Here is a 25571-nt window from a genome sequence, read left to right as displayed (position 1 = left end):
ATAATTTTGAAAACAAGTCAAGAGGAAGCACAGTTTGGACCATCATTTATAAGCACCTACTATGTAAAAAGTGTTTTGCTAGAGACTAGGGGTTAAAAAAGTAAATTTTAAAATTTTATCCCTATTCCTAAGGAAATTATAATCAGTTGGAAAGTCAAAACTCTTAAGACCAGAGAGTTTAGAAATGTAATATGAGTCACATATGTAATTAAAATTTTCTAGTTGCCATATTAAATGTTTTTAAAGAGATGAGATCAATGTTGTTATGTATTTTACTTAAGTGAATATACCTAAAGCATTATCTTAGCATATTATCAGGATAAAATATGGAGATGTTTTATGTCCTTTTTTCACACTTAGTCCTTGAAATCCTGTTTATGTGTTACACTTCCACACCTATCTGTTCCAACTAGTCATATATTTCAAGTAATCATTAGACTATGTATATAGTGACTACTGTATTGAATAAAGCAACTCTGAGACTAAATAACAAGGTAGAAGGATGTCAGAAAAGAACAGGTTTGTTACGAAAGTTGTGAAAGTGAGACATAACAGGCTCTTTCTGAACAAGAAGGATAAAGATATAAATTAGCTGTTGTCATTTTCATTTTATAGATTGAGGAAACTGAGATCATGGCAAATAAGCAGCAGAAACAGAACTTAATGATGTGTTGAATTTAGTTTTTTTCTATTGTAGCACTTTTGGTAATATTATTTCAAAGAACTACTTTGATTTGACATATAGTAGTAGCTTCAGTTCTAGCAGGAATGTATGACTGCATACAACAAATGTAATCCCCAGGTCTTTGCTCAAAGAGTAAGGAATTGTGAAAGTAAAGAGCCTAGAACCCATTATCACTTGATGACTAGGAAAGTTGAGCCAGAATTCAGCTGTTTATTAGAATTATGTGTTTTTAATCACAATAGAACTACTTCTTTTACTTTTTACCTCTTCTGCTCTAGCATTTCAATTCTAAATTAGTTACACCCCTCCCCACCTACTCCCGACCTCACACACATAAAGGAAACTCTTCTGGAGCTGGAAAGTAGAAAGAAGCATAAATGGGAAAAAAATCCAATCCTTCTTGGCATTGGAAGCTTGAATTATTGTTACCAAGTTTCCTTAGTACCATTAGAAATCATTATATGTTTTTTGGATAAAGTGAACAGATGTTACATGTAAGTAGAAATGAATTATTTGGAGGAAGACTCCTTATACTATACCTGGGGATTGAGAGGACCAAATAGAGATATCTAGATTCTTTCACTTTTGTTCTGTCACCAACATGCTAGTGAGCCCTTAAGACACTTAATTATTCTAGACTTGGGTATCTTCATTTGAAGGAAGAGGTTGGGATTGAAGTATTGATATGACATTTTTTTACTCCACATTTCTGGGAATCAACACATTTTTTACCTCATATTTTGCTATAGTATATGATATTGTCATGTCATTGTCACTAGAGCAACCTACTGCCAGAATTCATTAATTTGTTGGTGTTTGAGTACTTTTAGTACTCAAAGATGATAAATGTATTATGTATATTGAAATGTTCTCATACCTTTTTATTTGTCTGTTTTCACTAGTGTTTTTTTGTGTTAGAGACTGACCCCTGTCCTTGTGATGCTAGGGCCAGTGCTTTACCACTGAACTGAATCCTTAGCCGTAGTGCTTAGCTTTTTGCTTATTATTTCTTTACCTTTAATCACCATCAAGAAACTAAAAGTGGATATTAATTTGCTTAGATCTTTATTTGGAAGTGCTTTCATTTAAATGTGGCTTTAATGTTTAAAAGCCCTGTTTTAAAATTCTATTCTAACATAGAATACTAGAATCCTTGGGAGGTTGAAGCAGGAGGATTGTAAGTTTGAGGCCAGTCTGGGCAACTTAGTCTGTCTCAAAAAAAATAAAAAGGCCTGGGAATGTAGCTCAGGGTGGAGCCCTACTGGGTTCATCCTCAGTACTGACAGGAGCTGGGGACAACTGTTCTTAGAATGATGCTGAGTTTTTCATGTGTTTTATATTAATCAAAAGCAGATTTTTCTTATAGTTTTTTTTTTCAGTTGAATCCATACGACTGTCTATAATGTGGTGTTAAGAAGCTCTCCAACTTTGAGCAGCTTTTTTTTTTTTTTTTTTTTTAAATATAGGATCTCCTAATTATCCCAGCAAAAAAGTCAGGCAGGCTTTATTCCCATTTTAGGAAGCAATACCACTCAACACTCAAGGAGATTAACAGACCTACCCATGACCACAAAATTAATAAAATGGAGGCTTAAGTTTGAACCCAGGTTGCATGGCTCCAGATCCGTGCTACCACGTAAGACAGGAGAGCCAGTTTTTCTTAATAGAAGAGTTAAAGTAAAATGGTACATGTGATAAACTGAGACCAATTTTCATACCAAACCTGCTTCCCATTTTAGAATTTCTTATAATTTTAATGTCTATTTTTAAATAGTAGAATGTCAGAGGGATGAAAGGAATGGACAGATTTTGGTTACAGATTGGTAGAAGCTATTGAGAACTCATGGAGATCTTCTATACAGCATATAGGACAATTAGTACACTCTATCCATTAGTGATACCCAGTGTGTGTGATTGAAAGTTTTAATATTAAGGGGGAGAATTAGAGGTTTTACCTAAAACACTGGTTTGAACTTTTCATCAGAATTTACCTATATTTTAAAGGACTATAAGGAGGAAATTAAATTTTTGTTGAAGTAGAAGAAAATCATAAAAATTCATTATCTGGGGCTTTTTTTTTTGTTTTTTCTAATTGCTTCTCAGTTTAATGATTGGCTTTTTTTCCTCTTAGATTTTCAATTTACCTAATTTTTTAAAATGTCTATGCTAAGAATATATAATGTGGCTTGGATGATAATTTGTGATATCTTTAAAAGAATGAGGACATTTTATTATAAACAAAGAATTTAGATTTGTAGAGTGGTTTGGGAAAATGTGGAGACATCACATAGATTACTGCAAACAGAAAGGTGGTAGTTCTTCAAAGTTTTTGATGTTAATTTAGAACTATAACATTTCAAAATAGCTCGTTTTCAAGAATATTACATTAAAAATTTTACTTTTGATGACCAAATGTGTTCTCCGTATTTGTAATTTTAGTGAAGTAATGAAAATTAAGGTGGTATAAATTCAAAATTATCAGAATTTGTAACTCTAAGGCTTAGTATCATTTTGTTATACAGGCTACTTAATTAAGTCACTAGTCCACAGGCATAAATATCACTGTAGAAAATTTCACAGGAATAGTTGGGCAGGACAGTTTGATGGGGAAAAGTGCTAGATCTCTTTAAGAGATCTGAGCTTGCACGTTCACTTTTCTATTAAAATATCTTGTTACTTAAGAATTCATTTTACAAATGTGAAAATTGAAACCAGAGTGGTTATGTGGCATGTCACAAGGAAGCACAGTGACTTTCATGGTAGGATTAGGGCTTAAATCTCAAATGTGTGGCTCTTAGTCATCTCCTGATCTGTAAAACCAAAAGTTGGACAGCATCATCTTTAACATGCCTCCTAGGATAGTACCTGAATGTTACTTTGGATCAGAAGAGACCCTATTACCCTGAGCAATTCCTATCCCACTTCCTCCATGAATAGCTTCAAGGTGGTGTGTTTGGGAATGGTGGCCTCCACCACCAGTTTTAGTCCAGGACAATGCTACTCTCAGTCTCTAATATTTCAGAGAGAAAGGAAACCACACCCTGAAACTCCCTTAGGGCCAGATGCAAACTAGTACCTGTTGTAATTATTTAAGGCTTAGCAATAGCATTTTACAGGTCACAAACACCACCTTAAAGGGTCAGGAGTAGGTCCTGTCTGGCTAGTTTGGATTAAATCTTGACCCTCTCTGTTTTATCTGTGCCTCTCATTTCTGTAATTGTTTTCAGATAACTTGAAGAATCCTTGCATCGTCCTCTTTTGGGGTTGGTACTAGGGATTAAACCCATGGGTTCTGTTACCACTGAGCTGGATCCCCAGCCCTTTTTATTTTTTTTTATTTTCAGACAGGATCTCAATAAGTTGCTGAAGCTGGTCTTGAATTTGTGATACTCCTGCCTTAGCTTCCCTTCCTAGTTACTGGGATCATAGGTGTGCGCCAGTACTGGCTGGCTCTTCCTTTATTCTCTGACCTCTTGCATACAATTGTGTTTTCACATAATACATATTTTTTTAAGGCATTGTATTGCTTGTTTTTTTTTTTTTTGTTGTTGTTGTTTTGTGTGTGTGTTTGGCACAGGGCCTTGCACATGATAAGCACATGCTTTACTACTATTACACCTGCAGCCCTGTATTGCCTAGTCTTGCAACAAGATTTGATACTATTAACTTTCTAGGGCTGAGGGTGTAGCTCAGTGATAGAGTGGTTGCTTAGCATGAGTGAAGCCCTGGGTTCGATTCTTAGCACCACATATAAGTAAGTAAAATAAAGATCCATTGACAACTAAAAAAAAATTAAAAACTTTCTATACCTTTGGCATTAGTGAAAATATTCTTTTTTTTCTTTGTGGAAGATACATATATGTACAATATTTGCCTTTTTTTTTTTTTTTCCCCTGTAGTGCTGGGGATTGAACCCAGGGTCTTGTGCATGCTAGGCAAGCACTCTACCAACTGAGCTATATCCCCAGCCCTTGTTATTCATTTTTAAGTGTCAGTTCTGTGGCATTAAATTACATTCACAATGTTGTATAGCCTCCCATTTGTTTTTACACTTGAATCCCCCTAAAAAGAACCTTTTTGTTCATTATATAGTACCTCCTTCCCTCTACCTTCAGCACTTTGTAGCCTCTTCTGATTTCTCTTTGCCTATTCTGGTATCTCTTATAAATAGAACCATAAAATATTTATTCTTGGGGCTGGGGATGTGGCTCAGTGGTAGAGTGCTCTCCTAGTGCATGCAGGGCCCTGGGTTTAATCCTCAGCACCACATAAAAATAAAATAAAGGTATTGTGTCTAACTACAATTAAAACAAAAGAAAATACTTATTCTTGTGTGCTGAGCTTATTTCACTTAGCATGTTTTCAGAGTTGATCCATGTAATATGTATCAGAATTTGATTCCTTTTCTAAAAAAAATAATTTGTCAGTGGACCTTTTATTTATTTATTTATCCATTTATTTGTATACAGTGCTGAGGGTCGAACCCAGGGCCTCACACATGCCAGGCAAGCACTCTACCACTGAGCCCCAGCCCTTTTGATGCCTTTTTTTATGGCTCTATTGTATAATAACTCTATTGTATAAATATAAATTATACAATAACTATTTTGTATAAATGTACTGTATTTTGTTTATTCATATATTTGTTGGTGGATGTTTGGGTTGTTCCCATCTTTTGACTGTTGTGAATAATACTGTTTTTAACATTCGTGTGCAATTATCTCCTTAACTTCCTGTTTCACTTCTTTGGGAGCATACAGTTGTTTTATGACTTGCAATTGGGTTAAATTCCAGTCAGCCCATATTAAGTTGAAAAATTTCAGTTTGAAAATATTTCAAGTCAAAAATGCATTTGATACATCTAATCTTTATGATAGCTTAGCCCACAATACACTGTAGAATATGTACCCATGTGATTACAAGACTGACTGAATACTGTGGGCTTGCTGCTGTTGCCCAGTCAAGGTAGCCTGGAAAAATATCAAAATTGAGAGTTCCAAGTATAGTTTCTACGGGATATATATTTTGCTTTCCCCACTGTCATAATGTTGAGTATCATAAGTTGAACCATCGTAAGTCAGAGATCTTCCATTTACATAGGAGTGGAATTACTGGGTCATAAGGTAATTCCATATTTAACATTTTGAGGAAATGCCAAACTTTTTCATTTGTTCTCTTTTTATGACTTTTTAAAATTGTTCTTTTCTTATTTCATAAGTATTTGTGTACTTAATTTTCTTTGTAAACTATTCTGGAGATTTCATTCACTTCTGTAACTTTCACTGTTTTCACATGCTCATGGTATCTGTATCACTCTTAATCTCATCTGTCTCTTGAGCTCTGCCCATCTAGCCCTCTGTATTACTAGACCTTTTAAATTAAACACCTCAAATAGTTCAAACTCAGTAAAATCATTAGTATCCTCATTATTAGTGTCTTCTTTCCCTTTTTGCCCTCTTCAAAAAATGAACACCAAAAAAGCCCTCTTGTATTATTTTTCACCCAGTGGCAACAACATGTACAAATCATGATCTTTCTAAAAGCAAATAAGTCATTTAGTTTTCTTTCTTTTCCATCACTGATTTCTCTATTGCCTTTAAATGTAAATTCAAATTCTTCCTAATTGTGTATAAAGATTTTTTGTATATATTGTAATTACCCTTTTCAGCCTCTCACTTCTTTTAAGTGTATGTTGGCATGCATAGGTTCATTTTATACTCAAGGTATTTCAAAATGCATATCATTACTCTAATAAACCTTTTTTGCAGGTCTCCCTCTTCGTTCATGCCAATTGATCTAGCTTGATTTCTATTCCCTCCTATTTTTCTTTTCAAAATTGGATTTCTTTTCTCTCAGTGTAAAGTTTAACTTTCTCTTACTCCCCACTAGACTATGAGCTTCTATACAGCAGGAACTTTACTTAATTTATGTCTATATTTCTAATGCACCTTCTATGGAAAGAATATTATCCTTTTCTGCTTTAAAGGACTTGAGGGCTAGAAGTCTTTTATATGCAACAACTGAGTTTTTCCTTAACTGTCTTGTGTCAATGATTGATATATTTTTCAAAAGCTTACAGAAAGTATTTATTTATGAAACTGGGTATTGAACCCAGGACTTCATGCTTACTAGGCACCTGCACTTACTGAATTACATTCCCAGCCCTTAACCTTTTAAAAATATGAATAGAATGTAGTTATTGTGCATATTTCTGAAAACATTGCCTAAAGGAAGTAAACATCTTAATCTATCTATACAGAGATGATAATCACTAATGATATTTTGGTATATACCCACTAGAATTTTTTTTCCTTCTCTGTATATTCAAGTACACAGTACAGGGTAATCAGAGTGGTATCATATTGACTATATTATAGTATAATTTGCCTTTAACAGTAAATTAGAATGTGTTGGATTTTTTTGTTGTTGTCTTGAGTGTTTTTTGTTTTGTTTTGTTTTGTACTGGGAGATGAACCCAGGAACATTTTACCTCTGAGCTACACCCTGCAATCCACCTCAATTTTTTTAAATTTTGAGAGACTGGTCTTGCTAAGTTGCTGAAGTTAGCCTTGAATTTGCAATACTCCTGCTTCAGCCTCCTGAGTCACTGGGATTATGGGCATGTACCACCGTGCTGGGCTTGAATAGGTTTTTCATACTAATGTTCAGACTCTTGTTTGAATGAGTTCTTCATAGTCCAGTATAGTATACATCAAAACTTGGTGAATCCTTTATAGAATATATAAGTTAGAGTAAAATAACAATTCAGGATAAAAATTTTAATGTATATCTTGAATGATTTCCTTAGAGTAAATGTGATCTTGAATTCCTAGGTCAAATGGAGTACAAGATGATCTTAAGTCTACTGATACATGTTGCTAGATTGCATTCCTGAAAGTTTGTGTCTATTCAGAAGAAAGAAATATAGTGGCAATTTGGGACATTCACTGTAGAAGAAAGATTTTTAGAATTTAAGTCTTGAGAGTATCACGTTATGATTTTATGTAAAATGTTCAAAATTTTATATAATGTATTGTGAGACATCAAGGTCATAAATAATGCAGTTAAACAAAATTGTCTTAGAAAATAGTTACATTTAAAAAGTTGATTTATTAGGTGTTTCTAAGACCAATGTTCAGTAATTTGCTACAGAGATTTACAAAACTCAGCATGTGTTTTACTCATAGCTAAGATTTATTACAGCAAAAGACTATACAAGTCATCAAAGAAAGAAAAGCATATGAGATGAAATGCAGAAAAGCAGACCTTTCCCTGTTGATTTACATTGGATGCACTTAATTCCATAGCAGTGAATTTTGACAACACATGTGAAATGTCCACTGGAGATTGGCATATAGTCTCCATCAGCCTAGCTAGCATGTACCAAATTTCCACTCCCAGAAGGAAAGCAGGTATTCAGCATAAATCATATAGTTTATACAAACATTTTAGACACAGTAATACCACACCCTTATCATTTAAGGAAAGTTTTTTTTTTTTTTTTTTGTCTCGCTCACTCCCCTCCAGTGTAAGGAACTGTTTACCAGAGAAGTTCCCAAATAGCAGCAAAGGACCAGCCTTGGAAGCAGGCCTTTCTATGATAACTCTTTTCTATACTGTTGATTCTTGCAGTATTAAGTTGAATTGTATGAATTATCACACTCCCCTTTTTGGTGATATTGTGGATTGAAACCAAGGGTGCTCTACCACTGAGCTACACCCCCAGCCCTTTTTTATTTTATTTTGAGACAGGGTCTCGCTAAGTTGCTGAGGCTGGCCTTGAACTTGAGATTCTCCTGCTTCAGCCTTCTGAGTCACTGGGATTACAGACATGTGCCACACCGCCCAGCCATGAATGCCATTTTTATAAATCAAAATTGGTCTAATATCCATAGTAATTTTATATTGTTCAACTTAATAGTAAGGGAAGAAAGAATTAAAATTTGTTGAACGCCTCTGTGCAAGGTAAGTTGTTTTACATTTGTTGCATTTTATTTTGTAGCATGATTCAAATATTATTTCATTGTACAGATGTGAAAATAAATGGTAAGAAAGGTTAAGTAATTCCCCTAAAGTCATGGATTATAAAGTATCAGAACAATGTAATGTCCCGTCCCGCGTGTCTATTTTAGATCAATATTATGCATTTTTTCACTGTACCAATGCTGAATATCAATTGTGGGTTAATTTACTGTCTGTACTTATCAGAGTGATGGATGTGGAAGTGAGGGACTTAGAGCACTTTTCCCCCTTTTCTCACCATAGGTACTTTGAAAATCACTGTTCTCTCATGAAGAGGAAAATGAAATGTAAATACTGTTTTGGAAGCTATAGTAGGCATTTGTATAAAAGTCTCTTTGTTAATGCCCAAAAGTTCCATGATATTTTATTTAGCTAAATATAGTATTAAATAGTGTTTTTTAAAAACCCTCATTGTGATACTTAAACTTGATTAATTAACAGAGTAGAATTTTTAAAATTTAACCCAGGTCAGCATATGACTTCCTCCACCTCCTGCCTAGTACTAGGGATTGACCTCAGGGGCACTTTACCACTGAGCTATCTCCCTCAGCCCCTTTTTATTTTTTATATTGAGACAGGGTCTTGCTAAATCATCCAAGCTGATCTTGAACTTACTATCTTCCTGTGTTAGTCCAAATTGCTATGATTACAGGTGTGTATCACCATACCCCGCTCAACATGACATTTAATACTGAATTTTATAGCTAGTTGATTTCCTTCCTCTCTGCATTCTTTCTTTTCTTTGTACTGGGGATTGAACCTGGGGTTCTTTTCCATAAGCTGTATCCTCAGCCCCTTTTAGATTTCTTTGAAACCAGATCTCAGTAGGCTGCTTAGAGACTTGCTAAATTGCTGAGGTTGGCCTTAAACTTGTGATCCTCCCACTTCAGCCTCCCAGGTTGCTGGAATTATAAGTGTGTGCCATTGTGCCCAGCTTCTCCATGCATTCTTCTTCTTTTTTTAAATTTTAATAACACATGTACTTTTTCTTATTCTAAAGGCTTCAGTCCAAATCAAGGTATCATCAGGAGTGATTTTTTTAAAATTGCTTTTAGTTGTAGATGGACACAATACCTTACTTTATTAATTTATTTTTTATGTGGTGCTGAGGATTGAACCCAGGGCCTCACACATGCTAGTCAAGTGCTCTACCACTGAGCCATAGCCCCAGCTCTCCATGCATTCTTATTTTTAAACTTAATTTGGTGTGTGATTTTTTTTTCTTAAAAAATACTTTTTAAAAAAGTATAAGTTCTAGGAAATTCTTTTTTACTTCCTAAATTATTTTAAAAATTAAAGTTTTAACTACTTTAAACTTAATTAAGTTTTAACTACTCTAAGTTTAGAGTAGAAGTCAGCAAAAATTTTTGGTAAAGGGCCAGAAAGTAAATATTTAAGACTTGCAGTGACAGAGTTTCCATCATAATTACTCAGATCTGGAGAGTAGACAATGGGTGTAAAGGAATGAACATGGCTATGTTCCAGTAAAAACTTTATTTACAGAATCAAGCAACAGACTGGATTGGGTTCAGGAATCTTAGATTTGCCTACTTTTTTTTTTTTTTAAGTATTTTTAGTTGTAGATGGACATATTACCTTTATTTATTTTTATGTGGTACTGAGGATCCTTCCCAATGCCTCATACATACTAGGCAAGCACCCTACTACTGAGCTACAACTCCAGCCGTTTGCCAACTTCTTATTCAAAGAAAGTATCTTCATAAGGTTTCTAATAAGTAATACAATTTTTCTCTGACTTCACTGCCTTAAGTATTAGTTTAGTGTCCCTTATCAAAAATACTTGAGCCCATAAATGTTTCAGATTTCATTTTATTTTTGGTGGGCAGCACATTTGGAATATTTGCATAGACTGTTCTAATTGAGCATCCCAATCCAAAACCATAAACCTTCTGAGCACTGACATGGCAGTCAAAATGGAAGTCTCTAAATTTTTTTTTTTTTTTTTTTTTTTTTAGTACTTGGGATTGAACTCAGGGGTACTTGACCACTGAGCTACATTCCCAGCCCTATTTTGTATTTTATTTAGAGACAGAATCTCACTGAGTTGCTTAGTACCTCGTAATTGCTGAGGCTGGCTTTGAACTCATATTCTCCTGTCTCAACCTCCTGAGCCTCTGGAATTACAGGCGTACACCACCGCGCCTAGCAGTTTCTAAATGTTTGAGTGAAAATTTCAACCCTCTCCCTGTTTTTAAAACTTATTTGTTAAGTTATTGCCTTGCTTTAAATGACATCTTTATGCTGGTATTTTATTTCCTGTCATACTTTTTTTTTGGGGGGGGGTACTAGGGAATCACTGAGCTATATCCCCAGCCCTATTTTGTATTTTATTTAGAGAAATAATCTCACTGAGTTGCTTAATGCCTCGCCATTGCTGGCTTTGAACTCATGATCCTTCTGCCTCAGCCTCCCTAACCACTGGGATTACAAGGCATGTCATCCCCATACTCGGCTCTCATACTCTTTTCACCGTTAAAATTGACACCTTCATTTGGAATTCCTGATGATCTTCTGCCTCCAAGTCTCCTTTTTGTTGTTATTTAGGCTTAACCTAATTTTATAAATGGCTCCCTCTCTACCCTCTCTCAGGTTCACTCCTGATTGGTCTTTTCCCCTCATTTTCCACATCTAATACATTGGTGAGTCCTGTGTCCCCCTCCAAAGTACATTTTGAATCCTTACACTTCTGTTTCTTTATTTGTCTAAATATGAGCTTTTGTCTCTCTTCTTCCCTGACCTCTCACTATGTTGCCCCTAAACTCGGCTCAAACAATCCTCCTGCTTCAGCCTTCTATGTAGCTGAGACTACAGGCATGTGGCACTGAGTCCGGCTATTTGTCATTCGTTTCTTGACTAGACACTGGAGTACAGTAGTCTTTGTGTTTCTGTAATTAATTCTCTATGTTGAAGCTCCTTTGATTCTTCTGAAGTATAAATCAGATGATACAATTCTTACATTTAAAAACCTTCCTGTGACTTTATTTCATTTGAAATTTTAGCTGCCCATAAATTCTTACTTTTTCTTCCCAGTTTTTCTCTTGGGCTAGTTTACTACCATGTTGATTTTGTTTTTCCTTGTTCTTTGATCATTATAAATTTGCTTCTACCTCAGGTCCTTTGTAGTTGCTATTCCCTTTGCCTGGATCATTCCTCTTTTGTTCTTTTCACAGTTTTCATGAAACTTCCGTATTACCTCCTGTGAGGTCTTTCTTCATTGTTATAGGAAGTAGTATCTGAAATACTTCTCCAAAATAATCTTACTTCATAGCTTCTTTTATCTGTTTACTAAAATAAAAGCTTCATGACTATCAACGTATAGTAATTGAGTCATGAATCATATTGCTTGAAGGTCTCATGATTAACCCTAAAGTTCATTACTTTTTTGTTGTTGTTTGTTTTCAGTACTGAAGTTTGAATCCAGGGTTTCGCTCATGCTAGGCAAATGTTTCACCACTGAGATACATCCCTAGAAAGAATGATTGTTGGATATTCATGTTCTGCCTAATTCTGTTTTACTTATTGAGAAAGAACTAGTGGGTGTGGTTGCATATACCTATAATCCCATGAGTTGGGAGTGGATGCAGGAGAATTGCAAGTTCAAAGGCAGCCTCAGCAATTTATCGAGCTCTAAAACCCTATCTCAAATAAAAAAGCATTGGAGATGTGGCTCAGTGGTTAAGCATACCTGGGTTCAATCCCCAGTACCCCCCCCCAAAAAAAAGAGAGAAAAATTAAAGCTAGAAATATTTTATAACCTGGTGATTTCAACATACTGGATGCTACAGCTTGCTAAAAGTAGCAGTTCTCCTCAGTACCTATTTTGGGAAGCTGGAAAATATTTGCTAGCCTAGGCAATTTATCGAGGCTCTGTTTCAATATAAAATTGGGGATTTTTTTTAAAAAGGATGGGGGCTGGGAATGTAGCATGCCTGAGGCACTGAGTTTAATCCTCAGCACCTCTATTAAAAAAAAGTTTTATAGGGCTGGGGATGTGGCTCAGGCGGTAGCGCACTCACCTGGCATGCGTGTGGCCTGGGTTTGATCCTCAGCATCACATACAAACAAAGATGTTGTGTCTGCCAATAACTAAAAAATAAATATTAAAAAATTCTCTTTCTCTCTCCCTCTTTCTCTCTCACTCTCTCTTTTAAAAAGTTTTATTAACTGATTTTTGTTTTTAAAGTGATGGTGCTTTTACTAGGAAATTTTTAAATCACAATGTCTTTCAGTGGTGAAGTACTTTTCCAGATACAGTTATCTGGAAAATATTTATATAGTTAAATATAAGATATTTATGTAGTTAAATAGAAAGAGTCTTTGACCTATTGGCTCTTATCTATAGCTCCTCCAGCACACTTCCAACTTCATCTGCTTTGAATTTTATCTTGTAGGTTTTGTGTTTCATAAACTTCAATGAACATAAAACTTAAAGTACTTATTAAAATGGAAATTTCTGCTAGGCGCAGTGGTGCTCAACTGTAATCCTAGCAGCTCAGGAGGCTGAGGCAGAAGGATTGAGAGTTCAAAGCCAGCCTCAGCAAAAGCAAGGTGCTAAGCAACTCAGTGAGACCCTGTCTCTAAATAAAAATACAAAATAGGGCTATCTGTGTGGCTCAGTGATCAATTCCTGGTAACCTTATCCCCCGCCCCTCAAAAAAAGGAGATTTCTGAGCCTGATCTTTAAAACTTTTGATTCATTAAGTTTTAAGTAGAACTGTAAAAAAGTTATAACTTGTACTATAGGTAATTGTGCTACTGAAGAGGTGATCATGCTTAAAGTAAACATGCTTAAATGAATCCTCCTGCTGTCTCTAATTGCATGTGTGCCTTCTGTCTGGAATACTTGCTCCATTATTTTTACTTCTCTGTTTCTTGAGTTTCGTCATTCTTTAAAACTTTTTCCCCCCCCTGTAGCAGTGGTGGGGATCAAACCCAGGGCCTTGCACATGGTAGGCAGGCACTCTACCACTAGTCCTCATTTTTTAACACTTAATTATATGTAATTACTCTCATGAAGGCCCCTGTGTATATATTTGATGATACCACTGAAATCATTGGTGTATTTGTACTATAAATCAATTTCTTGAAAAGAAGGACCATTTCTTTTTTGATTTCCGGCATTTGATATAGTATCCTACTGCTTGGTACTTACTATGTGCTCAAATGTTTATTGAATGGATGAAAAATATATTATTAAAAATTCCTAGGGGTTAGGGTTGTGGCTCAGTGGTAGAGTGCGTGTCTAGCATGTATGAGGCATTGGGTTTCTCAGCACCACATATAAACAAATAAATAAATAAAGGTCCATGAATAAGTCATAAATTTTTTTTTTTTTTAAATCTCTAATTGGGTATTGTGGTGCTCGACTATAATCCCAGCAGCTTGGGAGGCAGAGGCAGGAGGATTGAGTTCAAAGCCAGCTTCAGCAACAAAAAGGCAATTAACAACTCAGTGAAACCTTGTCTCTAAATAAAGTACAAAATAGGGTTGGGGATGTGGCTCAGTGGTCTAGTGGCCCTGAATTCAATCCCCATTCCCTCTGCCCCCACAAAAAAATTTCTTGAAGGCAGAGTGTCTTATTTTTGTATCTATGGCAGTTCGTTGTGAACATTAGACCTTCAATGTTCATTTAATCCATGCCGTATCAAACTGAGTTTTATGAATACTGTCTCCTAGCGGCTTGGTGAACTCTCTGAGGTTTTAAAAATGTGTTTTTTTAATTTCAAGTTTGGAAAATTTGTAATCATTCTCAATGAAAACCACTTTACACCTAATACTGCTGTGATATTTTAGTGCATGTGTTTAAATTTGTGTTTTATGTAGATAATACACAGATCATCTAATAGCATAGTAATTTTTAAAAAATCCGAGTCTCCAAAGAAACCCTAACCCCCATTTTCCCCCTGCAATGCTGGGTATCAAACCCAGAGCCTCTTGCATGCCAGGCAAATGTTCTGCCACTGAGCCACATCCCAGCTCCCCTCTATTATAGGAGGTTTGTATATTACCTAATTTTGAGAAACTGCTAAATGAATAAACACTACTTCGAAGTCTAACTGACCTCTCCATACTCCTTGAAGAGTTTACCTTCCATGTTTTCCTATCTCCTTGCATATGCATGGGGTATTGCCTTTCTCCATTGTTACTACAGTTTTTATAGGATTTTTTTCAATAGAACATATATCTGGTCAAAACCCTGTGTATCTTTCAGAAATGTTCTCATCTCAGTGAAACTTCATGATGTTCTTTATTCTTCTTATTGTTCAAGTAGCCTTATTCTTCTCTTGAACTCCTTAGAGTCTATACCCTAGAAATTTGATCTTTTGCAACTCCAGTGAAGTTTTATTAGGTTTAAACCAAACATTGAAATTTACTTGATGCCTGTCTGCATGATATATTGGAGAGGAATGACAGCGTGTCAGAGTTTAGCATCAGTGTTTTTCTTCAGTGTAGAAGCATGCAGCAGTTCACGTAGGAGTATTGTCAGCCATCTAGGACCCATTTTCTTTGGTTTCTCAGGTGACAGGTCAGGTACAAGAAAGAGAAGTTCAAATCCATAACATCCTCATATTAAGTAGGAATAGTTCTTTTAGTCCAGAAACAATTTACCAATCAAATGCCTAACAGGTGTATTGTAAAATAATGAATCAGGTTTTATGGGGAACAGAAATAGAAAGTTAAATTACGATCAAAAACTCATATAGAAGAGGAAGGAGTTTTGCTAAATATTTACCCATATCTATTTTGTGGTATTTTACCCTGCTTTTGCATTGTATGATAATTTTTATATACCTCTTTATTTCTGCTGCTCCTGATTCTACTCTAAAGGTCAGAAACTCTATGAGAATATGTCTTTCTTTATAATATCTGTGGTCTAACCAGGTGTGAATGGTGCATGCCTATAATTCTTGCTACTGGGGAGGCTGATGCAAGAGAATCATGAGTTCAAAGCCAATCTCAACAACTTAGTGAGATCCTCTCTCAAAAAATTAAAACAAAAACAAACAAAAAAAATGGACTGAGGATGTGGCTCAGTAAGTGCACCTAGGTTCAATTCCTGGCAAACCACTGCTCCCCTGCCCCCACCTCCACAGGTATGTGTGTGTGTGTGTGTGTGTGTGTGTGTGTGTGTGACTGTGGTCTAAAAGGTTACCTTATATACATGGTAAGCATCATTGCTAAACTCCACTTATTTCTCTGTAATTTTTTTGCTAGGAGTCGAACCAAGGACCTCCATACATGCTAGGCAAGCTCTCCATCAATGAGCTGTATCCCCAGCCCTTATTTATTTATTTATTTATTTGTTTACTTATTTATTTATTTACTTACTTATACTTATTTATTTATTTATTTATTTATTTATTTTAGGGCCTCAAGTTGCTGAGGCTTTATTTTTTTTAATATATATATTTTTAGTTGTGGATGAGCCTTCATTTATTTATTTATTTTTATGTGGTGCTGAGAATCGAACCCAGTGTCTCACACATGCTAGGCAAGTGCTCTACCACTGAGCCACAACCCTAGCCCCCTGAGGCTGGGTTTGAACTTTTGAGCCGCCTTCTTCATCCTCCTGAGTTACTAGGATTACAGGTGTGCACCACCGTGCCAAACTTCCCAGCCCTTTTTATTTTATTTTGAGATAAGATCTCAATAAATTGCCAGGATGGCTTTGAACTTGGGATCCTCTTGCCTGAACCTTCTGCATAGCTGTAGGCAAGCACCACCATGCCCAACTTCTGTATAGTTTTTAAAGGACACAATTGAAATAATCAAAGGCAGCTTGACAATGTGTATCAGTTTTATGTGCATTTACCCTTTTTTATTCAGCATTGTGCCTCCAGGGATTTATGTTGTTTAAATACTATATATGCAGAAAAGATATATGAAGGAGGTATACAAGTGCAGTGATAGTTTTAACTAAGAAATGGAAATCATTTGTTAGGATAGTTGTTAAGTTGTAGTTCATTCATATCATGAAATAAGCAATTATTACCAAGAATAAGGTAGGTAGATGCATATTGTCATTTAAAGCAATTTGTTCATATAGTCCTAGTTTTCAAAACCAAAAATTACATAGGTATTTATGGATAGAAATATTTAGAGGGGGATACATGGCAGTATCAATGTGGAAATGTTTGGGGATCAGGTAGTTTTTTCTTATGTACTTCCGTATTTAAATTTTATAGTAGTAATTGAGTGTGGTGTCCCATAACAGTAATCCTAGCAACTGGGGAGGCTGAGGCAGTAGGATGTCAAGTTCCAGACCAGCCTTAGCAATATGAGGCCTTAAGTCATTTAACTGAGACTCAGTCTCAAAATAAAAATTTAAAGGGCTGGGGATGTAGGTGTGCTGTAAAGCCTCCCTGGGTTCAATCCCAATGCGCACACACACACACACGTATATTGATTAGCAGGTATTCATTTTGAAACTAAGAGTTTTAACAGTATAGATATTAGAGTAGAATTAGTCTAAAAAAGTATTCAGAAAATATTGGAGACTCTTCTTTTTGTAATCTTCTGTACCATTGAATAACCTCAGTTTGTGCCTCTTTCTGGCACATTGGGTCTCACAACAGCAGCTACTTAGATCAAAATTGAAACTTTTTAAAACAGGAACAGTATATTAAACAGTCAATTATACAAATTCTTTTTTATGCTGTTGATCTTGTGACCATTAAGTTACTATAAATAGTGCAAATAGTACTGAATTCTAAGGAACAGTTGTGAATAAGTAGTAGTATAAGGATTGTCATGAAAAAAATCATGTCAAGTAGTAGACAAAGTATTATAAAATATGGACACAGAAACAGTTTATAGCAGATATAGTATTATAAAATATGGGCACATAAACAGTTTGTATTTATGAGGAGAGATTAATTCCAAGACATAGATTAACTCCCACATTCATCAGCAGAAATTAGCCAAAGAAGGGTTTAGGAGATTTTGCATGAGTAATGAAGACAGGAAAGGGATGTATGTAAAATACTAAGGCAGGGACCTTACAAGTAAACAACAGTTGGGAGTTGTTATTCCCAGTTTTATCATTAGTTGATAAGTCACTATCACTAAACTGTTACCAGGCTAAAACTACAGATCATCTGATACAGGCTGCTGCTCATGTTTTTCTTCTATAAATCCCGGTTCATTGTGAGGTTTCCTAACTTCCTAATATTCCTGATGTTCTCAGTTATGTCTCAGTACACTGAAAATATACATAGTTTTTAGCATATTGAAACACTTACTTCATATTCAGGTCAAGGTCTGTATAGATTTAACATGTGCTTAGTAATGCTTAAATTATTCCCACCACTTCTCTCCACCCACATGCTTAGTTGTTCCCACTGTCACTCTATGTGTATGTGTTTTGCTACCCAGGGTCACTTTACCACTCAGCTATATTCCCAGCCCTTTTTATTTTTTTATTTTGAGAGAAGTCAGTAAGTCACCCAAGCTGGCCTTGAACTTGAGATCTGTTTGCCTCAGATGCCTGAATAGCTGGGATATAGATGTGTACCACTACACCTAACTGCCAGTGGATATAGTAAAAATAATATTTGGTTTTTAGTAATTTTTTTGGTGGGGAGGATGCTGGGGGTTAAACTCAAGTGTGCTTACCACTGAGCCAGCCCTACGCCCACCCACCTTTATTTTTACAATTTTTAAAAATTTATTTCTTTTTTGGTACCAGGGATGTAATGTAACTCAGGAGTGCTTTACCACTAACTCACATCCCCAGCTCTTTTTATAGAAATTACTATCTTTCTATCTTCCTTTGGCCTCATTAAGTAGCTGAGGCTGGCCTTGAACTTCAATCCTCCTGCCTCAGCTTCCTGAGTCGCTGAGATTACGGATGTGAGAAACCAGGCCTGCCTGGCCAAAATTTTGAGATAGGGTTTCCTGAGTTACTGAGGCTGGCTTTGAATTTGTAATCCTCCTGAGTAGCTGTGATTAGAGGCATGTGCCATTATGCCTGACTGTAGTAAACTTTTTTAATGATAGGAAAAGCATATTTGAACTTGAAGTAGGAAATTTATTTTACTTAAATAAAAGTTTTGTTATGACACGGAATATACATACAATGTATCTTATCCACAAGATATCTACTTACTTTATAGACATTTTATTTGTATTGCCAATGTTTAAGTATTTTTTGTCATATAAAATTAATTCAAAGAAGGGGGAAAAAAAAAGAAAAAGAATGGGATTCTCATTAATGAAACTTTTTTTTTTCCCCAGACCAGAATCCGTAGAAGCTAGCCCTGTGGTAGTTGAGAAATCCAACAGTTATCCCCACCAGTTATATACCAGCAGCTCACATCATTCACACAGTTACATTGGTTTGCCCTATGCGGTAAGTGTCAAACATTTCTCTGGAAGGAAATTTCTAAAATTTAGAGGTTGAAAGAAAATGGTCTGGTCTTATGCTTAAAATGGAATATTTTATTTATTTTTTTAATATTTTTTTAGTTTTAGGTGGACACAATGTCTTTATTCTTTATTTTTATGTGATGTTGAGGATTGAACCCAGTGCCCTGCGCATGCCAGGGACTCGCTACTGCTTGAGCCACATCCTCAGCCCCTTAAAATGGAATATTTTAAATGCACATTTGTTTCATATCATCTAAAGAATATAGATATATATTATGTAGTTTTATAAGAGGAATCTTCCTAAAGATTTTAATATTATTTTGCAATTATGCTAATAGTACTTTATGTTACATTTCTTTCCCATGAGTAAGGTTACATTGTGTTATTTGCTGTTAATTCTAAATTATATAGTAATTTACATGTTAATGAAATGTAGTTTTTATTTGTTGAGCACTTGTTATGTGCCAGGCTTTATGCTAAGCATTTGTATATACAGTGTCTCATTTAATCCCCAAAAAGAACCTCTTGATATCTGGTTTACATCCCTATTTTTTATCTGAGAAAGTGAAACCTTCTCTAAGTTAATTTATTCAGTATTGCATACCTAATAAGAGCCAGAGATTAGATCCAGTTTCAGAACTGGATGTATTTGTGGTATTATGAAGGTACAATTGTGAGAAATTTTATTACTTGGACCAAAGTAAAGATTACCAAATTTTTAAAAACCCTATGTTATATAATTAGAGATAGTATATCTTCTGTTGTTGTTTCTATTATTCTTAGTTTCTGTATTCTTGGAAATTTTAAATTTTTTTCACCTTTATTCTCATGTCCTGTACCTGCTTTCATCTTGAAGGTAAAGCTGTGTGACCAGAGGACTATTATGATGTCTTTTGATTTGGGGGTCAGGGTGACATTGATGTGAAGATGATCTCCCAACCTTGTAGATAGCTATATTCACTTACCATTGTTTTAATATATTGCTTAATCAAGTTATTTTTTTTTAATGGTATTCAGGAAGAGTTGAGCCAGTTTCACATCTCTTTTGAGTTATAAAATTAAGGGTTAAATTTTGTTTAAATTTCTTAGGGCATATTGTTGAAATTAAATAATATCATTTTATTTTTGTGTTCCATTATCCAGGACCATAATTATGGTGCTCGTCCTCCTCCAACACCTCCAGCTTCCCCTCCTCCATCAGTTCTTATTAGCAAAAATGAAGTAGGCATATTTACCACTCCTAATTTTGATGAAACTTCCAGTGCTACTACAATCAGCACATCTGAGGATGGAAGTTATGGTACTGATGTAACCAGGTGCATATGTGGTTTTACACATGATGATGGATACATGATCTGTTGTGACAAATGCAGGTAAAATATTTCACAACATTATTATTTTTTGAATGCTCCTAACCTTTGTCAATTTGGAAGAGATGACTAGAGCCACTTTTGAAGGAATTTATGATTACATTTTTAAAAGTTGGACTTCTACTATTATTGATGCAGTTCATTTTGTTTTTAGAAAAAGCTCATGTCAACAAAAGCTGTCTCCCAATCTATGAGAAATCCCTATTGTAAATTGAGTAATAGATAATCAGTTCTGAATTATATTTATATAGGATTATCTCTTTTCACTTAGTTCAGTAGCAATATAAGTACTTAGAGGAGTAGATAAGACAAAGAGGGAAATTATGTCCTTTGAGTTTCCTTTGCAATTATTTGTGCTGTGTAGTCAACTGTGATTTTCCATTTTGGGGGAATTAAACATTTTGATTGATGTTTATTTGACCTGACTCTCTCACCTCCTTTTGACTTGAACCTTGCAGCACTCTGGAGTCTTCTTGTACCAGAACCACAGTCTCCCCTCCCCCAACCCTGATTCAACCACCAAGAAAGGCCTCCTCCCCTAGAGAAGGTGTGATTGGGACAGAAAGTGGGGTTTTGTTTCACTTGGGTTATTTATTCATTTATTTTTTGTGGGAGGGACTTTGGGAGGATGGAGAGGGAACAGTAGGATTTCAGCCTTAAAAGTTATTGAGTCCATCCCCTATATAGGGTGGGGAGTAGAGAGAATTTAGGCAATAGAAGGCAAGAAAGTTTGGTAGCTTTATAGGATTTCCTGAGTTTGCTCCTTATGGCTTACTTGATTTGAAGTAGCATGGCTTATATCCATATTTGAATGTAATACCCATATAAAGATGCATCCTAGACCTTAATACAAATTAGTTTGCATTATTTATAAAATGTTCCCACCCAGTAAGTTAAGTGATTCAGAGTTGCATATTATTAATATAAACTTGCAGTTAAAGGTAATATTTTAAAAAGCTCAATTTATTTTTGCCCCCAAATGGTAAATTAATATGTAGAATGTGAAATTGGTATTGTATTTCTGAAAGGTTGTAATATGAATACTTTTTAGTAATAAAACTGTGGTAAATTTATTCAGGAGGTAAATTGAAAATATAAAAAATGACATATTGTTTTTCTTATATTATTGTCAATTCTTATTGTAGCCAGTCATACAAGTTTTCTCTTAACTGACCCACTGTGATAAATTACGTACCACCATGTGGCATTGTTTTTATATTAATGTATAATCTCAGCAGTGTTTTTCTTTTGATCCAGTTACAGTGATCTATGTATGATATGCAGTTATGTCTATTAGAGAGTGGTGAAATTGTTCTTAGAATTTTTTTTATATCCATCTACACATTCTTTTCTTAAAATATTTTTAGTTGTAGATGGACACAATACCTTTAGCTTTTTATGTGGTGCTGGGGATTGAACTCAGTGCCTCACATGTGCTAGGCAAGTGCTCTACCATTGAGCCACAACCCCAGCCTCATCTACATGTTCTTGAAGGACCACTTTACAGTGTTTGGATTATTCAAGGTATTTGCTTCTCAGTGACAGCTCTCTATTTTTCTTCTCTCTCTTTGCTCTTTATTGCTCAATCTGTAATGTACCATACAGCTTAATCTCTCACTCTTTTTTTTCTTTTTTGATGTCCTACAGATTATACCCCAAATCTTTTTTATTTAATTTTTTTTTAGTTGTAGATAGACACAATATGTTTATTTTGTTTTATTTTCATATGGTGCTAAGGATCAAACACAGTGCCTCACACATGCTGGGCAAGAGCTCTCTACCACTGAGCTACAACCCTATCCCAAGGCTTAATCTTTTTAAATCTTTTCCCTTTATTCTTTTTTTATGTTGCCTCTTTATATTTTTTCAATATTCCTGCTACCCATTATCATTGCTTTCCACCCTGACATCTAGAACTCTGTTCATTTATTCATTTTCTGTCTTTGTTTCTTCTGTTGTCTGGATAGCATCATTATTTAACCCTCAAATTTAATGTAATCTATTTTTCTAACCTTCATTATCATTTGACTGCTTTTGTTTTCCTTTTTCTTTCTTTGGGTACAGGGGATTGAACCCAACGGTGCTTTGCTATGAAGCTACATTCCCAGCTCTTTTTATTTTTTGAGACAGGGTCTCATTAAATTGCTGAAGTTTTTGCTAAATTGCTGAGGCTAGCCTGGAATTTGTAATCTTCCTGCCTTAGCCTCCTGGTTGCTGGGATTACAGGTGTACAGCACTATACCTGTATTGCCCTGTGTTTCTTTTTTACTTCTTTTATAAACATATATTCTATTACATACCTCCAAAATCTACTAGTTCTTGTCTTAAGATTCTTAGTTAAGAACAACAAAATAAGCAGTTTATTACTTTTATATTAAAAGTGGCTAATTATTATGTAAAGAATAGCTAAGACTATTTTTGCAAACAAACATACACATTATTTCAGATAATTGAAAATTTGGCAATAAAATAATAATAACAAATTGAGAAGTTTGCTGCAGGCTGGTCCATACATTTCATTGAAAATAATTAGGTTTAGGGGCTGGGGATGTGGCTCAAGCGGTAGCGCGCTCGCCTGGCATGCGTGCGGCCCGGGTTCGATCCTCAGCACCATATACCAACAAAAGATGTTGTGTCCGCCGAGAACTAAAAAAAATAAATATTAAAAATTCTCTCTCTCTCTCTCTCTCTCTCTCTTTAAAAAAAAAATTAATTAGGTTTAATTTCTCTCCCCAATGAATGCCTCTTGGGTTCTTTGATTTCTTTTTCTTTGCCATTATTCTGATTCTGTCCTTTTAAAGCTTAAATCTGAAATGTTGGGAAAGCCTCTAGTTTGTCTTTTTACTTCCATTTTCTTAGCTACTTTGTACTAATACTATATGCCACTGAAATTGTTAAATGTTGACAGAAGAAATTTGCATACATCCCAGTATTCTAAGTCCTATATAATCTGACTGTACTTCATTAATTCACTTTTAAACCCTCCTCTGATTTCACAAAATGAATAATTCTCTTCATTCATATTGGCTACCATCTGGCCACCTTCTCCTTGTATCTGTTTATTGATAAATACAACAATGACACCTTTTCTTCCTATTTGCCAAAATGAGATTATTTTCACACTCATTATCCTCTATAGTGCTTTCCCCATGAACTTCAATTAGTGTGGACATCTCCATATTGTAATTTCTAATAACATACATAATCTTTACTTTTAGCATTTTAAAATTGTATTTGCTTTAGAAATTTATTTCTTATATCCTATTTTGCCCTCTTGTTTTGCATCTCAAAATTTTCTGTGAGGATACACTTCTGTGAATTCCTCCTAGCACCTTTTAGAATGCTAAACTCAAAGTAGGCCTGCTTAAGTGGTGGTTTAAATAGAATATAAAATCTTAATTTAAGGATGGTTTAACATTTTATATGTTTTCCTTTTTTTAAGTGTTTGGCAACATATTGATTGCATGGGGATTGATAGACAGCATATTCCTGATACCTATCTATGTGAACGTTGTCAGCCTAGGTAAGTTGCACATACATGGTAAGATTACCAGTAATTTCACTGAGCAAAATAACAGAAATTTATTTATGAATTCTACATTAAAGAATTAATAATTGTATTTTACCGATTTTTGAGAACATTTTCATTTTTTCTGTTTATTATTATTTTTATATCCCCAAATCTCTAATATGAGGAAGAATCTTGTCATTTATCATATGATGTATAGTTTACTTTATAGGGATTTTACTTTATTGTGTTGGTTTCTTTTTTCACTGAAATATACAAGAGTCACTGAAATACCACTTCCTTGATTACATACAGAATTTAATAGGTCTGTTATGACTCCTGTTTGTAGTATATGGTTTTCTTCTTAACCCCATTTATTTCTTATTTTATGGATATTTAGACCTATATAAAACTTAAGTAATATAATGAGCTCATTTCCCCTACCTTGCTTCAGTAATTATCAACAATTATGTTTTGCCTGTTATTTTTACTTTAAAGATAAAATACAAGAGTTTATAGTTAAAATTACAGTTTAAATTTAGGAATACAATTTTTTATTTAATGTTTTATATTGTTTATACATATGTCCTTTTATCATAGTTTTCAACAACATAGGAATAATATAATTAGAATATCACATGATTACTTAATTGTTTAATGTCCTACAAAAGAATACAAGAATCTCAAAAGTAATACCAACACTAGCACCATTAGTGAGATTACATAAAACTTTTTTCCTCATAGGGCATAGTTCTTAAAGAAGTTAGGGTCCATTTATTGTATTTAAAATCCTTTGAAAGAATTTCAGTGTGTCATTACAACCCAATTTATGCATACTTAAGTTTAGATTATTAGTTCTATTTTTCTGTTTAGTTTTCAGTTATTGGTGATATCACATATAGTTGGAAAATAATGCAGAAATCTTGTGTTTACTTACATAGTTTCCCTATTGGTAATATCTTGTGAAACTGTTAATTGAAAATTATAATTAGTATTTTGACATTGATACAGTCATGGAGTCAAGTACAGAGCATTTCCATCACTGCAAGGTTGCCTTATGCTGCTTTATAACCATTTCTACTCCACCCCTCCCAACTCTGACCTTTGGCACCCACTAATCTATAATAATATATAATCTCCATTTCTATAATTTTTGTCATTTTAAGAACGTTCCAAAAATGAAATAATATAGTTTGTGACCTTTTAGAATTGGCTTTTTCATTCAGCCGAATTCCCTGAAGAGCTATCCAATTTGTTACATGTGTTACTGTTTCATTCCTTTTTAGTGTGTGGGATGTATGTGGGGTGTGTGTGTATATGTGTACACAGTTGTTTGTTTACACATACACAATAGTTTACATGTTTAGTTTTATAAGAACTTGTCACACTGTTTTTCATAATGGCTATCTAATTTTACGTTCTTACCAGAAATGTATGAGTAATCCAGTTATTTTTTTTAAACTTGTTTTTAAATTTTTATTTACTCTTATAATTATATACTTTATAATTATGTAAGATGTGCTTCTATTATTCTAAAGTCAAATATATAAAACAAGATATATTCCAGTAAGTCTAACTTCTATCCTTGCTCCTTCTA

General features: G+C 34.6%; 1 protein-coding gene across 5 annotated transcripts in view; it reads left to right on the top strand.

The window, feature by feature from the left end:
• Kmt2e (lysine methyltransferase 2E (inactive)) overlaps positions 1 to 25571 on the top strand; it is a 90751-nt gene that overhangs the window by 30892 nt on the left and 34288 nt on the right. For all 5 annotated transcript variants that reach the window (XM_077795968.1, XM_026395736.2, XM_026395738.2 and 2 more), the window contains 3 exons: positions 18965 to 19079; positions 20240 to 20469; positions 23909 to 23989. In XM_077795968.1, the coding sequence (XP_077652094.1) occupies positions 18965 to 19079; positions 20240 to 20469; positions 23909 to 23989 (426 nt within the window). The remainder of the gene's footprint in view (positions 1 to 18964; positions 19080 to 20239; positions 20470 to 23908; positions 23990 to 25571) is intronic.

Source organism: Urocitellus parryii, chromosome 3, assembly GCF_045843805.1.
Source record: "Urocitellus parryii isolate mUroPar1 chromosome 3, mUroPar1.hap1, whole genome shotgun sequence".
Classification (NCBI taxonomy): domain Eukaryota; kingdom Metazoa; phylum Chordata; class Mammalia; order Rodentia; family Sciuridae; genus Urocitellus; species Urocitellus parryii.
This window is presented reverse-complemented; position numbering and strand designations above follow the sequence as displayed.